Source organism: Chinchilla lanigera, unplaced genomic scaffold, assembly GCF_000276665.1.
Source record: "Chinchilla lanigera isolate Chin_1 unplaced genomic scaffold, ChiLan1.0 scaffold00061, whole genome shotgun sequence".
In the NCBI taxonomy this organism is placed as follows: Eukaryota; Metazoa; Chordata; class Mammalia; order Rodentia; family Chinchillidae; genus Chinchilla; species Chinchilla lanigera.
Window position 1 is genome coordinate 1,098,118 of NW_004955462.1, and position 17,696 is coordinate 1,115,813.

The 17,696-nt window shown below is 42.1% G+C and overlaps 1 protein-coding gene across 6 annotated transcripts in view; it reads left to right on the forward strand.

The window, feature by feature from the left end:
* Optn (optineurin) overlaps window positions 1-17,696 on the forward strand; it is a 52,174-nt gene continuing 34,478 nt past the window's right edge. For 2 of the 6 annotated variants that reach the window (XM_013521446.1, XM_013521442.1), the window contains exons 1-5: window positions 1-199; window positions 9,393-9,569; window positions 10,617-10,819; window positions 14,529-14,711; window positions 16,707-16,783. In XM_013521446.1, the coding sequence (XP_013376900.1) occupies window positions 9,404-9,569; window positions 10,617-10,819; window positions 14,529-14,711; window positions 16,707-16,783 (629 nt within the window). In that variant the 5' untranslated portion in view covers window positions 1-199; window positions 9,393-9,403. Of the gene's footprint in view, window positions 200-5,749; window positions 5,813-7,961; window positions 8,039-9,392; window positions 9,570-10,616; window positions 10,820-14,528; window positions 14,712-16,706; window positions 16,784-17,696 lie in introns of those variants that run through there. The other 4 variants (XM_013521444.1, XM_013521443.1, XM_013521445.1 and 1 more) reach the window with 3 other exon arrangements.

A 17,696-nucleotide genomic window follows, 5' to 3' on the forward strand; every position in this document is an offset into this window, starting at 1 on the left:
CGCGAGCCTGCGCCGCGGTCAGCTGAGCGGCTCTGGCGGGTCGCGCGGCCGCGTCACCCCTCTGCCCGAACCGGGTCGCCCCAACGCCGTCCCCGCCCGGCCGTCCCTGGCCGGCGTCGCCTCCGCGTCCGGAGCGCTCCTCCACGGGCGCGATGCCCAGGAAGCAGTGACCCGGAGGGAAACCGATCGCGGGCGGCCGGTGAGCCGGGCCGGGCGACAGCGTCTGGGAGAGGGGGTGGCTGGCGCCTCTCTGTCCGCGCAGCCGTTCCCGCCCCAGAGTCCGCGGGGACCGGGTGACGAGGGGTGGGGCACGGCTGCCCCGGGAGGGTGTCCAGGCCCGGTGGTCCCTGACCTGGTTGGAAAGGGCGACAAGGCTGCGGCCCCACAGGGTCCCTGCTTCCCAAAGGGGTAACAGCCGCGGGCTGGCTAGCCTCAAGTCCCCGAGGTGATTTGAGGGTGAGTTCCTCCCTCAGGCTGATTATGCAGCGATTCCTGGTTATAAGGAGGAAGGTTACAGGTACACCTTTGCAAGACAGGGAAACACTGTTCTACGGGGGTGACCCAGGAACTGCAAAGAAGGTGACACCTGTCCGAGGAGGTGGGGTTACCAGACAGCTTAGAGGGATCTGCACGCACCCTGGCTGGGGGCTGTGTAGAGGAAATAGGTAGTGTGTATGTATATGTAATGTATGTGCATATGTGTATGTATTACATAATACTGTATATATACGTGGAGGGGGTGAGTGATAAGACTGAAGACCTCAAAGCAGTTGCTTTTACCCTGGGAAATATGTAAGCTAGAAGCAGTAAACAAGGCTCAGAGAAAATGAAACCCAGCTTCTGGCCTGGCCTCCACCCCCAGGAGTACAGTGATGTGGAAATGTGTGTCTCAGAGGCATTTAGGATGAATTGCAAAGTGAAGGTCCTTGGGAAATAAGTTCGGTAGTAGTGTTGGGACCCTCAAGGTCTCAGGAGTGGCTAGCAAGGCTGCGCTATTAACTCAAGCAGCCACCTTGCTCTTTGATTCTGGGAGAGAAGAAGTCTGGAGCAAACGCCAAGGCCAACGATTTCAGGAATGGGCAGGTGACCTTTCAGTGTGGCCTGTGACAGAGGACTGGGATTGATTTTGAGTCTGTGCAGTGTCTTTCTACTGTGCCAGTTTTAGCAGTTCTTTATATATTGTGTACAACACTATAAAAGTAAACAGTGTGCTTTTTAGCACTGATCTTTAGGTTATACTGTATACTATGCTATAGAATTTAACCTTCCCCCAACAAACTTCTTGGCAGGAATTTTTATTACCATTCTGCTGAACTCTCTCTCTTAAGTTGAAGTACACCTAGTGGTCCCTAAACCTACTTTCCTGATTTTTTGAAATTTTGGCATGTTTAATAAGTTCTTTAGAGTTTATGGAATAGTAAAACCAAAATCTAAGGGAAAAGGAGGAAGCTAAATGTAAAAAAATGTATTATTTAAAAATTTTTCAAGCCATTCATGTTGGTACATGTCAGTAATTGGAGCACTCAGTAGGCTGAGGCAGAAGGATCACCACGAGTTGGAGGCCAGCCCGGGCTACATAGTGAGACCCTGTCTCAAAAAACAACAGCAGAAAATTCATTGTTTTCACCTTATATGTATGCTGATGGAGCGTTAGAATGTGTGTTATGAAGTAATATTGAGAAGCCTTTACAGTAATAAAAAGCAGTTCTGATTTTTAAAGTAAGTTTTAAAAGTTGACTTCAACAGCCTGGAAATGAATGACATAGAATTTTAGAAAAAGTATGACAATACTAACTAGCGTGTGGGGAGTGTCACACAGCAGAAAATGTTTTGCAGGTATTAGACTTCAGAATACCTTGTTATGCTGCATTTTTGTTTCATCTTAACAAACACTGAGAGCCTGCTGTGTGCCAGTCTTATGAGTCACACGGAGAGAAAAGAGGTGGGCATGAGAGGATGACAGTAATTGCAGCAAGGGCCAAAGAGGTAGAAATACAAACTGCTCTGGATACGTACGGGAAGGAAGGACTCACTTTACATGGGGTGCCACATTTGAACTAGATATCGAACTGTCTAGTGGAAGTCTGCCAGGGCAGAATGGGAGCCAGACATCTCGGGGAGAGGATAAAGGAGATGCAAGGGCATAGAGGCTAAGAACGCAGAGAACCATGGGCCCTTCAATGTGCCTTTGTCCAAGCAGTTTGTGAGAGGAGATAGCACTGGTAGGTGGATAAGCTGGCCTGAAAGGCCATAGTTTCTTGCTAAAACCCTGTCTTGTAACAGTGGCTGCACTCCAAAGAGTGAGATGGGAAGGGATAAAAGACCATTGTGGAGGTTACTGCAATTCATTTAACAAATCTTTATTGAATTTTTCTTTATGTGTGCCAAGTAACCGTCTCTATGCTGGGGATATAGCAGAAGGCCAGATAGGCAGAAACCCTGTTCTGTGTGGCAGTCACTGCTGCCAAAGTCCAGGCAAAATAAGTGACTGGCACTTGGTGACCCATTAGACTTGGCAGAAGAGGGAATGGGAAGAATCAAGCTTTACTCCTAGGTTTCTACCTCCTGACTATGTTAAATCTGCTCCTGTTTTCTGTATATTAGTGAGACATAAAAATCGAATAGTGGGGCTGGGGATTTAGCTCAGTGGCAAATGTGTGCCCAGGCACCATGAAAACCAGATAAGACTTTCTTGCATTGAGTAAGAAGTTGGTCTACTCTAGGTTATCTCTAAGGCCAACTGCAGAATGAGATGTATGCCCATGTCTACAAGGTCTGATCATTGCTATAATTACTTGGCCTTGGAATTATGAATAAGGATGTGTATTCTTGGGAATTCAAGTAGTAGATTTGGGAGCAAATTCTAGAAGATTCTGCCTTTTAACCTTCATCTACCAGGTCCACATTGGTAAAATCCTGACAAATCCTGTGCTCAGTTAATGCAGTGTTTAATATCACCTTTGCTTAGAAATGACACACTTTGGGTCTAGATTAGTTGGATTAGCATGAGAAATTCTGTTATTGTTATAAGGAAAAATAACTCCCAACCTGTTGGATGGCAAATGTTTCAAGTTCATGGGGTGATAACATCCAGGAACAAAGAGGAGGAGGTTCTGAGGATTTTTATTGGAAATGAGAAGACCGGGTTTTCAGGAGGGGTCCATGTGGGTGGCCACATGGTCCTTCCATCCAGAGCTACTTATAGATGAGCAGAGCACAGAAATTACTGAAGTGTTCAAGGGCTGCCTGTTACAGGTAACTCTGGATTTAAAGTGACCAACTGGAACTCATGCTTCTAACCCAGTCCTTCACATAGGATTTAAAGGAAACTGGGATTTTAGAGAAAAGAAAAACAAACTGGTTATTTTGCATTTTAATTTCCCCAGAACTCAGGAGTTTTAGTAGGGAGTGGCTATATCTCACTTTAGTAGTAGAGAATAGGCTGCATTTCATGCTGCTTGAGGAAGTTCATTGCATTTAAATTCCTCAGAATTCAGTACCTCAGTAGGGAGTGGGTTGCATCTCATTTGCCTAAGGAAGTTCATTCTTTGTTCAAAGTCCTAGTTCAGTCTATTCTTATTTTAATTCTTATCAATATGGTTGGTTACCCAACTCTATCTAGGCCCTTCCCCAGCTAACTGCTTTACACATAAGCCAATTAAATAAACTTACACATTATCGGATAAAACCGAGGAATGAATGGCTTTGTTCCAGTTCCTCCAAACTTTGAAGATAAATTCAAAGAGGTATGTTGGGGAACAATTAAGTAGCTCAAGATGATGTTAAAAATTTAGAGAATTAAGCTTTCTCTAATTGGCATTCCACCAATAGCTATTGTGTATTGTACAGTGGTACCTCATAATGATGCCTCAAAGTACTCTAAAATCATAAAGTGTCTTATGAATCATATAAAATTTCTCAATGTATTTATGCCAAAGGTTGCAATTTTTTAATTTTTTGCACAAAATTCATACATGTTACCTAGAAAAATTTGAGGAAAAAGAACTTGAAGAGAAAAGCTTTCATAGTAAAACTTGGGTTTGTGAGTGTAATCGATTCTAGAAACTCACTTGTAGTCCAAAGCCCTTGTATATCAAAGCAAATTTCCCCATAAGAAATAATGGAAACTCAGACGATTTTGTTATTCAGTAGGTCCTTCTAAAAGTGGCTCACTAACTAAATATTACCAGATTTGCTCACCTCTCCTTCTGGAGTTAAGATTCTAGGTTCTTCTCATCTCAAACAACGAATTCAACAAAATAAGCGAAAAGCAGTGCCCAAGTTTATTTAAGAAAGTAAAAGTGAAGGGTGAGGGAGAAACTGGCTGTGCAGAGCAAGCTTAGGCCAAATAAAAAGAGAAAAAGCGGTAAAAGGACACCCTGGAGAAAGAAGAAAGGGCCACTGTGAAGAAAGTCATGATAGTAAGCTCTTCCCAACATCTGTGTTCTTTTGTACCGTCCACATCTGGAGGAAACCCTTGAGAACTTCTACCTTCTGAGAGGTGGTGCTGGGATCCCACTCCTTAGGCTGAGGTCAGGTCCAGGCCATCCTACTGAAACCTGCTTGACTTCTTATGAGAAGTCCATATGCAGTAGGACTTTCAGAACTGTTCTGCCCATGTGCCTGAGGTCTCATAATTAACAAGTCACATCTACTTCCCCAGTTTTGCCATGCTCTAATCACCTATCTCAATTTGTTCCACAACTCAAAAATATTCTTATAAAAATAATTACAATACTGTAAGATAATACAAAATTATAAAGAAAAATAAATTAAGCTGCACTTACCTTTAAAAACGTTTATGGATGGTGAGAGGGAGAGGAGAGAGGAGGATTATTATGCAGGATGACTTCCACTGTCACTGACAGAATCACTGCTGTTGGCTCAATGTAATCTTTTTCAACTTTCAAAAGGAATCTACCCAATGACACTTGCCTTTGCCTCTTTTTGAGGATTTTGCAGAAATATGACATTGCTTTGTCCTTAAACAGATTCATCGCTCACACTGCTACAGCCATTTGGGTGATGCTTTTCTACAAAATTTTGCACTGTTTCACACACTTTATACATGTCCTAATCTCATTTGAAGTGAGGGATTCCTCCACTTTTTCTCTTTCTTTGTGGATGAGATCTTCTCCATAACTTCTTGTATTGGGAGACAGATCATCCGCAGTCCTGCAGAGGGAGAGAAGGAGGGAATGAGGGAGGGGGGAAAAGGGAGGGAGATGGGAACCCTTTGCTCAGTTATGATCATGTGACACTTAGTGTCACATACTACTCATATTGCTGAACATTTTTTGTTTATCAAGTTAAAATTTATAGTCTGGGGATATAGCTCAGTGGCACAGCGCTTGCCCAGGAAGCACACGGTTGTGAATTTGATTCCTGGTATGAAAAAGAAAAATTTATTAGAAATGTTTGCTTGTCTTGTAGAATAGTCACCAAACTCCTTGCAATACAAGGTTTTACTGTATTAAGTTTCATTGTTTGTGGCATTCTAAAAATGGCACACTGGGCCTAAATGGGTTAGTAAAATTTTAAAAGTAAGCATTTACATGCTTTTGTTTGCCATATGTGCTAACTTCATGCCATTTGAGTCACAGAGTGTTCCTCCTAACAACACTGGATAGCAGAGTTGCTGTAACTAGGATAAGTGTGTGTATTTGGAGAGAGAATAGCGTGCTGTGTAAGATACTGAGCATGTCTGAATTGAGGGTGGACTGTGACCTTACTGTAACTACTTTCCCAGGTCTGTCGAGCTGATGGCAGCCATAAGGATTTTCATTTGCTTGATGAATCCTTAGTCACAAAGGTCAGTTGACTCCTGTAGTCCACACAACTGACTAGCGGTGTGAGTATGCCTCTCTTAGAACAAGTCTTCCTATCCCAGTGTCTTGATAAAACCTGGGCAACCTGAGAAAAAAGCACCAATGTCACAACTAGAACCAATTTTAATGTTATTGTGGTTGTCCCTATAGACTTGGTAAAGGTATAGGTAAATGAAGGTCAAGGAGGAGAGAAACAAACCATCTTCAAGCAATAGCTCTCTCCCTTTTCTTCTTTACCCTCTCCTCTTCCCCTTTTCCTTCTCCTTCACTTTCTTTTCCTTGGAAAAGCCATTAAGGAGAAATTTGTTCATATAATGAACGTGAAACCAAACACATCTCCACATACCTGCTTAGATACTTGAAAACAAAATCTTTTGGGCTGGGATGTCACTCAGTTGATAGAGCACTTGCCTAGCACGTGTGAGGCCCTAGGTTTAAGCCCTGATACCAAGAAATAAAATAAAATAAAAGTCTGTTAAATACTTCCATGGCCTTTCCAAAGTGTGATGTAAGCACTAAATACCTAAGGAAATTTTAGGTTTTCATGTAAATGATACGTATTGTAAGGTCTATTACTTCTATTACTATTAGGTCTATTACTTCTAATTTATTTTTATTCTGCAAAACAGGGGAGTACACTCTTACTCAGTAAAAGTCCATTTTTATGAAATGTTGGCACCAAGATCATTCTGTGAAAAAAATTAAAAGAATTTTATAGCAAGTGAGAAGTTGGCAGTTTATCCAGAAGTTTTGAAATGGGGAGAAAAAAAAAAAAACAGTCTGTTTTTGTCACCTAATGCTAAGTGATAAAACACTTCTCTGCGTTACCTCTTTTCTAATTAATTTGGTTCTGTAAAACAGACAAGAGGTTCACAATTGAGACATATGTTTATCTGTGGTTTTCCCTCCTGCCTCACGTCCTCCTCACATGTCTCTGCTTTGCTGTGGCTGCTTTAGAATGAAGTCACTCTGGCAGTCAGCACACAGCCTGCTGTCCCCAGTAGCTGCAAGTTCCTGGAACCAAATCAGGTGCCAGGCTGTGGGTTCCAGAGGACACTCTGCCTGTTCTTGGTGTGGGAAGCAATTAGGAGTGTACATTGGTGGTGTGACGCAGTTATGGCAGAGAGGAGGCTGTCCTCCTACCTCTCTTCCAGGGACTGATTTCACACATAAGGGACTGCAGCTCCAAATGTCACACTGTCTCCATAGTCCTGGAATCATGGGGAGCTGATGGGTCTGATGCCTTACCCCCAGAAGAGGTGGAATTGCTCCCTTCTGAGTGCCTTCCTCATCTTCCAGGGGTTCTGGTGATGTCACTGCTTTCTGCTTTATCATAATTGTATAGTAACAGCATATACAGATGGAGTCAAATTTGTGGGTGAAGTTTTAGGGGAGTTTTTTGAGACACGGTGTCATTACGTTGCCCAGGTTAGCCATAAACTCACAATGATTCTCCTGCCTCAGCTTCCCCAGTGCTAGGATTACAGGCATGCATCACCATACCTGGCTTCAAATTTGTTTTGTAAACTGAAACCTCTTGCCTCAGCCTCCCATAGTGCTGGAATTATAGGCATGTGCCACTGCTCCCAGCTAGAGATTCCTGTCAAGGTTGCTTATATTTGACTAAAATTTTACTGGAAATGGCTAATGTAAGGTGAAGGTTAAGCAAGTCATGGTGGTGCATGCCTGTAATCTGAGCACTCTGGGAGGCCGAGACAAGAGAATTGCAAGTTCAAGGCCAGCCTGGGCACTTTAGCAACTTAGCAAGATCCTATCTCAAAATTAAAACAAAAATTTTTTAAAGAAGGGCTTTGAATGTAGTTCAGTGCTGAAGTCCTGGGTTTAATCCCGAGTAGCTGGGGAAGAAACATTTTGTAAGGGTAAACATCTTGTGTATAATTAAATGCCTTTTCAGGTGTCTCTCTAGACATAGTCCCTTTTTGCTTTGTAGAGTAGGAGTGTGCACATAGTGTCAGAGTACAGGTAGGAGTGGCCTTTTCTTTGTATTGTTTTATAATCATTGACATCAGCCCTTGATGGAAGACACTTACCATTTTCATGAGCTATGAAGATGAAAACGTTTGCCTGGAGCCTGTGGCCAATGATTAGAGATGTTTATGTTTCCGTTCTTAGTAGATACTAAAGAAGTGGGACTGAGAGTCACTCATCTATCTTATATGTCCATATTGACTCCTCTAAAGAATAAAGTGGTATGTATGAAAATATTTTCAGAATATGTGATAACTAAATAAGATAGCTTATTTTTCTGGTGTGTGCTTTGGAAAATATAACATGGAAGTCTTAGTATTCAGTATTACCTTTTTTGCGTTGTTGGGTTTCTGTGTCCACCTTCATGCCTGGTTGTCCCACTTGGTGACTTTGGATGACCCACACACCCCTGGGGACTCAGCTCTTCCTCACATGTGAAATAGTTGTATTTTAATGAAGCATTGAGACAGGGTGTGATTGGTATGCAGTTGGAGCACATAGGAACATTGAAAAAGGTTAACTCTCACTTTTCTTTTAACTAAAACTATAAGCAATAAAAAAGGGAATTTTTTTTTTTTTTTTTTGGTTTTTCTCCGGTACCGGGAACCGAACTCACGACCTTGTGCTTGCCAGGCAGGCGCTTTTGCCGCTGAACTAAATCCCCAGCCCCCAAAAGGGAAATTTTTAAACAAGTGTACTGGGGTATAATTCACATACCATACAACTCACTCAGAATAAGAAGTTTAGAAGGTAAAGATTAGCATGGGAGAATTTATGTAGTGATGCTTTCCACATGTGGTGGTCACTATGTCAGGAGTATGGGTCTTTTCTTACACTTGCAACTCCTCACTGGGCCTCTCTTTACACCCATCGACACAGGCATGCACACATGTGCACACACACACACACACACACACCACATTGGTGGTGCATGCATGAGTCATCAGGCAGCTTATACCGTCGGCGGTACAAATGGATCTGATCACTTTTATTGGTTTTTTTTAACTAATAAAATTAATAAAAGGCCACCTGATGGGACAGTCATGCATGTACCACCAGTGGTTCGAGCTGCCCAGCAGTAAGACATAGGAATTATAGTCGCATCTGCTTTTTCTTTTCTTTTTTGGTACTGGGAATTGAACTCAGGACCTTGCACTTGCCAGGCAGACACTGTGCCCCTGAGCTATTATATCCCTGGCCCCTATAGTCCCACCATGAATGTGTTAAAAGGAAGAATCAAAGATGTTCAAAATGCAGTTGGAAGCTGGGTGCTATGGTGACACCTGTAATCTCAACTACCTGGGAGGCTGAGGCAGGGGCATCACAAGTTTGAGGCCAGCTTGGGTCAACTTGGCAAGGCTCAGGGCTGAGGATGTAGCTTAGTGATAGCCCTTAGATTCAATCCCAATATAAAAGGAAGAAAGGAAGGAAGGAAGGAGAAAAAGCAATTAGAGAGAAAGCTAGCAACTTTGGGAATAAATATTGTATTAACAATTATTAAAGGATTTGTGGGACTTATAGAGGCCCACGGCAGAAGGAAGGCAGGTATAATTTTAGTTTGTGGCTATTTCATAGGAACTGCTGCTATGTCCTACCAAGCGCTCAGCTGCCTGACTGAAAAGGGGGACAGCCCTGGGGAAACCACAGGGAATGGACCCCCCAGTCTGGCTCACCCCAACTTGGACACATTCACTCCAGAGGAGCTGCTGCAGCAGATGAAAGAGCTCCTGGTTGAGAACCACCAGCTGAAAGGTGAGCAGTTCTCTACTCCCAGCCCTTCCCGGAACAAAGCCTCTGGTAATAAAGATCAAAGGTTAGCTCCTTTCTCCTTTCCCTGGGGGAAGAAAAAGCTGAGGGTGGCTTTTGATAGGACACAGATGGTTTCAGTGTTTACTTCTGAATACAGGTAAAAATTAAAAGTATTTGAGACAGAAGGGGTAGCTCAGTGGTAGAGCCGGCATTCATGAGGCCCTGGATCTATTCTCCAACTCCACATTAGGTAGGTAGGTAGGTAGGTAGGTTGATAGGTAAGTAGATAGATAGATGATAGATAGACAGATAGATAGATAAGAAAGAAAAAGAAAGAAAATTGATTCTCAGGGAAATGGTGTAATGATGTTTAGTGCATTTTAGAGGAAAATAAGAGAAAGTTTGCTACAATTACAGAGTTAGTCCTAAATTATGTCTGTTAAAGAGAAAGCATTCTGATATCTCAAGCCATGGCTTTTGGGAGGACCTATGTTCTAAGTAAGGAGTGATAAGACCTTCCTCAGTGTGCTGGTTTGTTTATTCATGCAGTCATTCTTTCTTTCATTCAGTACTGGGGATTGAAGCCAGGGTCCTGCACATGGTAGGCAAGTGCTCTGTTACATGCCCAGCTATCCTTACTAGTGAGATTTTCTGCTATAGTGAAGGGACCTAAATCAATTTTATTTTCTTAGGACTGTTTGGTTTTTTGTTTTTTGAGGGTTTTTTTGAGATAGCATCTTTCAGAGTTTCCCAGGCCAGCCTTGAATTTGTAATCTTCTTGCTTCAGCCTCCCAAGTAGCTGGGCATATTCCACTGTCTCCAGCTGCTTGATCTTTTAAGGACTAGAAATGATGCTAGACCTGCTAGTTCTGTCTGGAAGCAAAAAGCACTCAGCTTGTTTTAGTTCTTTTCCCGCTGACCCTGCGGTGCTATCCAGCCTGGTGTGTTTAGATTCAGAGCCAGGCAATGGGAGGACTGATGTGTGAAATTCTGCCCAGTCTCCTGGTGTGTTCCCTCCTGGTGTATCTCCTCCCTCTAAATCCCTTACAGAAGCCATGAAGCTAAATAATCAAGCTATGAAAGGGCGATTTGAGGAGCTGTCAGCCTGGACAGAGAAACAGAAGGAAGAACGCCAGTTTTTCGAGATCCAGAGCAAAGAAGCCAAAGAGCACTTGATGGCCTTGAGTCGTGAAAATGAAAAATTGAAGGAAAAGCTTGAAAAACTACAAGGGGAATCACAAAAAGTATTAGAGGTGAGCAAACTGATCAGTTGTGATTTTATTTTCTCAATACCTGCAGTAGGATGTTATTTATGGAGACTCCTTTCATTGTTCAGGCTGGACTGGTCTGAGAAGTATTTTTGCTGGAAAGACTGGTTGCAAGGTCAGTGTAATCTCTGCTGAGAGTGAGAAATTTGTAAAGCTTTAACCATTGTAGCCAAAACAATACAGAGCTTATAAATCAGTGTTTTGTTACACATGGTGCAGAAGGACCTCGGTCTAAAACCATCCAGTTGTTGCTTTTCATTTATGTCTTTGAAATAAATTACATTTTGAAAATATATTACTCAGAATGTTTACTTACTGACTTAGTCTGTTTTCTCAGTGGAAAATAGAGGTTATTCACTTTACATTTTCCTTTTGGGTATTCACTTCCCAAATGCCATGTGGTGATAGGAACCTGACTAGGGTTGCTCTGGTTAAAGAGAGAAATACACACATTTTTGTTGATCCAGAGAACCTGGGGGAATATTCAGGAATGGATGTCAAAGATGTTAGTGAAAACCAGACCAGAGGATGTGTGGAGTTCCTGCTGGTCCACCAAGGCTCTCTGGCTCTCATTCATTTAGGTGGACATAAGCAGATGCCCATTTTCTGCTATACCTGGTGCTTAACCCTTGGAGGATGAAGCACTGGATTGGTTATGGAGAGATTTACTCCAATATCAGTGATTTTTCTTGAGACTTTACCTTGAACTTTGTTCATCTTTATTTTGTTGGTGAGTAAAGCATAGAAACAAAGAAACAAAATGGACAGAAAGGGGGGACTGATGTAGAATAAAGCACTGAAAAGTGACTTAGAAAAAATTGTATAGTTCATATTGGTGATCTCGTGAACTCCTGCCCATGGGGCAATGAACATTCTGCTCCAATAAACCTGCATTTATATTGGAAGTGTTTCTTTGTTGATAAGATTTATTATGCCTTATCTTTCAGTTTATCTTACAGTTCAAAGAGCATTAACTTCCTTCTTTGGCAGGGACAAATCTCTGATTAGCTAAATATTTTTGAGGTAGAATTTTCTGAAGAAATGATCACCAGAGATACAGTCTATATTTTCTACTTTCTGGAAAAAAATATCTGACATTATTTCCCTTCCTTGAATTTTGGAATGTGAGCTGGTAGCTGGCCTCAGTCTGCAGGAGCCTATCACACTGAACCTAAGAGGTGAGCCTCCAGACAGTTTATCTTTTCTGAGATAGTCCACCTCTAGGTTTTCCTAAAAGGTTCTAGAATTGGAAGAGGCTGAGATCAGAAGCCGGAGCTCTGCACAGCTGCTTTCAAGGCGGATGATCCAGGAACACAGCTCCCAGCAGGACTCTGGGGATGTGAGGTGCTTGAGAGAAAGAATTCCATTCCATTTCACTGAATCTTGCATTCAGTTCATCTGCAGAGAGTACTTTCTAACTTTTAATTGTACCTATATCTGGACAGAAGCCACAAGGCAGACTCCTCCTGAGATGGCGGGTCACCTGGGCAGCGTTCAGGACAGTGAGATGGGAAGATGCTACGAATGTATGGAAAGACAGAAACATTGTGTCACCGGGTAACTAAGTGTTCAAAAACAATAGAATAACAGTGGATTGGGGTAGAGAGCAAAGAGGGGCTGTGGGAGTTCTAGTCTAGGGAAGGAATGGGAAGAGTCTCCATAGTAAAATGGAAGAAACAGAAATTATCTTTACAGTGTTTTATGTCAACTAACTGAATGCATGATTTCCCAGGTATGATTAAAAAAATTAGCCTAATAATCTGAGGTCCCAGTTTCACAACCTTAGATACTTGTTCTCAGACACTTATTTAAAACTATTTCCTTTTTTCCTTCTACCCTTCCATCAAGGAGTGTAAAAGTTCATTCTATAAAATGTCTATAGAGATGCCAAGAGGGTACCTCTAAAATTTCCTAATTTCCTCACTGTGCAGTTCAGGCTGGCCTTGAGCTCACTATGTAGCCCAGACTGGCCTCAAACTCACAGCAGTCCTCCTGCCTCAGCTCTGGAGTGCTGGGGTTACAGGCGTGTGCCACCATGCCTGGCTTTCATTTTTCACTCTAAATAGTTTCCTTTTATATGAGTCACTACCAAGAGAGGTTATATAGACTTCTGTTCAAAACCTCACTCTAGGTTCATATGAGTTGCATTTCGGGAGGCCTGCAGGGACTGCTGCATGTGAAGGGAGAGCATTATACTGGTAGTGGGAAGGCAAGTCAGTATTTGTACCTCTGCTGAGAGACATTTGATGGACTAGCTGGTTTGTGAGTACTGCTTCAATTCCACCACGAGCCTTTGGACATGTTTTCTAGTCCTTGGGGAATCTGTTAGGGCAGAATAACATAGAAAAGAACAGTCTACTTGGACAGTGTTGACTGCAAGTAGAAAATAACTGATAGAAATTTTTGCTAGGACAATCCATAGATAGTATTTAATCAGCTATAAATTTCTGCAGGTAATAAAGATCTTTCTTTAAAAGTTGGTCTATTTGATGCTGTACTCTGTGTGTGTGTGTGTGTGTGTGTGTGTGTGTGTGTGTGTGTGTGTTGCAATTTTCTGTTGCTCTCAGCAGCTGCACTTTCGGTTTGGGAAGGGAGCTGAAGCATGGTGCCGTGCACAGAAGAGCCAGGGAGGTTTCCTCGGAGGGACTGGGAGGTTTGGGCGGCACCACTGCAAGGGGCCACAGGCCAGGGGATACCATGTCTTCTAACCCACAAAACCTGTGGCCAGAAACATTAGCGAGTCTGCTCCAGGCCATAGTGGCAGTGGTCAGCGGAGTGTGTACTAGATCCAGTCACCCTGCTCCCAAGTGAAAACACATCTGACCAGGCTCTTCCTCCTGTGAGTTTGTCATGTGCAGTCATTGCAACAGGGTGAACATAACACATACTTGAAACTTGTGAAATATTAATGCTTATTATTAGTGTTTATACAGGCTAAAGTTTATTTTTTTAGCTTTGATATCAGCCTCTCAGATTTTAAATTTTGTTTTCCACCAGATTTACCATTAGCAACCTTAAAATGCCAACATAGAGTATTATACTCACCAGCTTACTTATTGAAAGAATTTAGGGCTTTCATTGTATTTTACAATTACTGAGCCAAATGATGTCCATAGTGCTTTGGCTTCTAAGTCAACATGCAAGTACTGGGAGGTGGGGTAAGCAGGCATATTTGAGTGGGGAAAAAACCCAAAGAATCAGGTGTAGCAGCTTTTTGTCATTATTTTCTGGAGTTTTGGGCCATGACTTAGGAGTCTACTGTTTTCAAACTCTAGTTGGTTATTTGAATAATATCCGGTTGTTCAGTGTGCTATGGAACTCACTCTGGTCATAAAATTATTTTAAATTTTGATTCTCTTTTACTGGTACATGTTTGTAATACCTAATGATTGCATTCATTGTGGGGAGTTGGTACGTGACATGACACAGCTTGATTCTTTCTAATCCCCTTCCCTGCCTCACCTTCTCTCTCTTACCATCTTCATTCATATATTTACTTATTTATTTATATTTTAATTTCTAGTATTTGAATACAACAAAGTAATGGAAAATTTCTACTTTAAACAGTATGTTAAGGTAATGGCCAAGTAAGAGCGAGATGGTGAGAAGCTGCCTCCTTTGCGAGTGTGGGGAATGGAGTGAAACTACCAGGCCCTTACTTTGGCTTGTTTGTTCTGCTCCTTGTCACTCCCAGGACCCCACCAGTGACACCCAGTTTCCCAGGGTGGAAGCGGAGCAGGCGGTAAAGCAGCTGAAAGCACAGGTGGCACGGCTCCAGGACGAAAAGGCAGACCTGCTGGGCATTGTCTCCGAGCTGCAGCTCAAGCTCAACTCCAGTGGCTCCTCCGAAGACTCCTTTGTAGAGATTAGGATGGCTGTAAGAGCTTTGATTCTGTTTTTGTTTTAAGCAATGCACAAAGCCTCACCTAGACAATGAGCCAAGTACCACTATTTCTTAGGAACGTAGGAAAGCCACGTACCCAAGGGAAATTGCCCTGTAGCAAAGATAAATTGGCTCCTGGTTTTTAAGTATAAGATAGTGTTTGTGAGTGTTGTCCTAGTTGAAATGAAAAAATAGAAACTCCCCTTTATGATGAAAAGCATAATCTTACTTGTTTTTAATTTATTTTGGCAAAGCAAACATTTTTGTGACTGATGTAAAAAAATGCCAAAGCTAAAATTATAAGCATGAATTTTCTAACATTTTTTAGGCCAAGTCTCAAAAGCTGTGTTGAGCAATTCACTTAAGTAAGCAGAATGCTGCTCAAATGTAGTAAACGAACAGATTTTAAGCACATTTTAGTTGTGGAACCCTCTTTTTGAGTATTGTGATAATTAAAAATGAGAAGTGAGGGGAGGAACAGAGCTCATGGATGGGTTGAAGAGGTATTTGGTGTTTTCCCTCCCAAGAGCAGCCGCTTAGGAACCTCAGAAGTTTGGTAGCCAGTACTACCAAACTCGAATTTCTGTGCAGCCAGAGTGAAGTGTGCTAAGTGAGTTGGTGTGTGCTGATCCTAAGCTCCTGTGAAGTGGCTGTTGTGTTGTATGTGGGTGTACACACAATTCTGTTAAAGAGCAATGCAGGTACATAAGCCATGTAGTGGCCTCTCCTTTGATATCACTGAAAAGACAGGATAGATAGGCAAAAAAACACACAATGATAAAATCCTCTGTGATACAGGCAGTCAATGCAGACAAGACAGAACTTGTCTTGGAGTTACTCTATCAAAGTATATATCTGATATAGGAAAGGAGATTAATTGTGTTCATGAAAGAGAGAAATGCAGTTTTTAGACAAGTCAAGGAGTGGGGAGCAACTTGCAAAAAACCTAAACTACTAGGCATGTCTATAGTATCAGTGTGGAACTTCCTTATTCATCTGCTGCACAAAGGAATATAATACAGTCAGAAGATGGCTCTTACTACGTTTGATTACATACCTCCTAATGCACTGTAGGTACATTAGTAGTGGTTGAACTTGACTGAAAAGCATACTTTGCCTTGGTATCTTTGTGTAAATGACCAAAGACTACTGAGACAGAATTTTGATCTACAAACTTTGACCCTCTGCACATAACTGATAAAATTTCAAGGATCCAGAGAGCTTATCAGAACCTCCAAATGAGGTTCCTTCTTTCATGGTTACTGTCATTTTCTGCCTCACAGATGAGTGACAGTTATTGTTAAACATGTTTTGCTGGCTTTGCTTCTGTGCACAGGAAAATACTGCCCAAGATTTGGAAAGAGTGTATCCAAAATACCTAGAACCATCTTTGTGCATTTTGAAACTTTTCCTCATGAGCTTGTTGAACTATGACTTGCCTTGCATATCCTGTAAGGATTTCTCTTAGCCTTCTTGTTCCCTAAATGGGCTGTGGTGCGTGCACATTTTTAACAAGGGCCGGCTTGGCAAAAATATTGCTTTGTAAAAATCATCCATAGGAAACTGCCTCTTTTCAATTTTGCTTGAGTATATTCTAATATTTTACACTTTAAAGGACTGTACAAGAAAGGTAGGTGGGCTGTCACCAGCTCTGTGTGACCTTAACTTAGGGAGAGAGGGAGTGCCAAAGCAAAAGAGAAGATAAGCTTTCATGTTTATGGAGTCAGGTTCAATGTGTTCAGTGAGAGGAGATTGACCTTCACACCTTAGACTGTGTATTTATAATCTTGACAGGGCGTCGGGACTGAGGAAAGAGTACATTTCCATTTCCATTCCGTTTGTGTGGCCCAGTTTAATCACTGCCCACTGAAATGTTGGATTCTGTGGGTTGCATGGCATCAATAGTCTTGATCTTTTATCTCTTCTTTCAGTGAAGAATTTGTCTTACAGAAACATTTTATTAAATTCCTTTTGTTTCTGGTTTTACAGGAAGGAGAAGCTGAAGGGGCAATAAAAGAAATCAAGAACAGTTGTCCTAGGCTCCCAACAGCGGACTCCACTGACATGTATGTGTTGAAAGACTAGAGCTATCAGGCAGACAGAGGAGAGTCTTGTCACTTTGAGCCTGTCACTGGAGGTCAAACATGAGGGGCTGAAAAAGGGACTGATTTATATCAGAATAGCTTAAGAATACTGGATGGTATTTAACGCTGCAGCCAAGTAGATACTAGGAAGCAGACGTCTTAAACAGTGGGAGGGCCTGCAAGGGGAGAGGTGGTAGAACCCGGGGCCTGAACCACTTGATTCTTGGCAGGTAGAGCTCATCCAGAGGAGGCTGTTAGCTCATCCTTTGTGTATGGGATATATACTGTCCATCCATTTGTGAGCCAGTTATCTGAAAATTTCTCTCGATTGCTTCCCTCAAAAACTTTTTTTGGGGGAGCATTACTGGAGATGAAACACAGGGATACTGAACTACATCTCAGACCTTTTTATTTGTATTGAGACAGGCTCTCACTAAGCTGTCCAGGTCAGGATCTCTCTAGATAGTAAAAGTAAGTATGAGATAACATTCTTTCATCCAGACAGAAAAGCTGGCATAAGTAAACATTATTCCCTTTTGGGGCTGGGGATTTATCTCAGCGGCACAGCGCCTGCCTGGCAAGCTCGAGGTCGTGAGTTCTATTCCCAGTACTGGAAAAAACCCAAAGTAAACATTATTCCCTTTTTTAGTTAGAAATTTGTCAACTTTTACCCAGATTACTGTTTTGAATATCAAAAATCATTCCTGGAAGTGGAGGGAAGGAAGAAACCAGTGTCAGAAATTTTCAAGCCACTTCCTCCTCATTTAAATCCACAGGCAAGGCCCACTTCCTCTTTATGCCACATTGCAATTCTTTTAAAAAAATAATAACAGTTTGTATCATTTATGAGTATCCTGCGTATCTGAGATTGTTTCCTACTTTAGAACTTGGACTT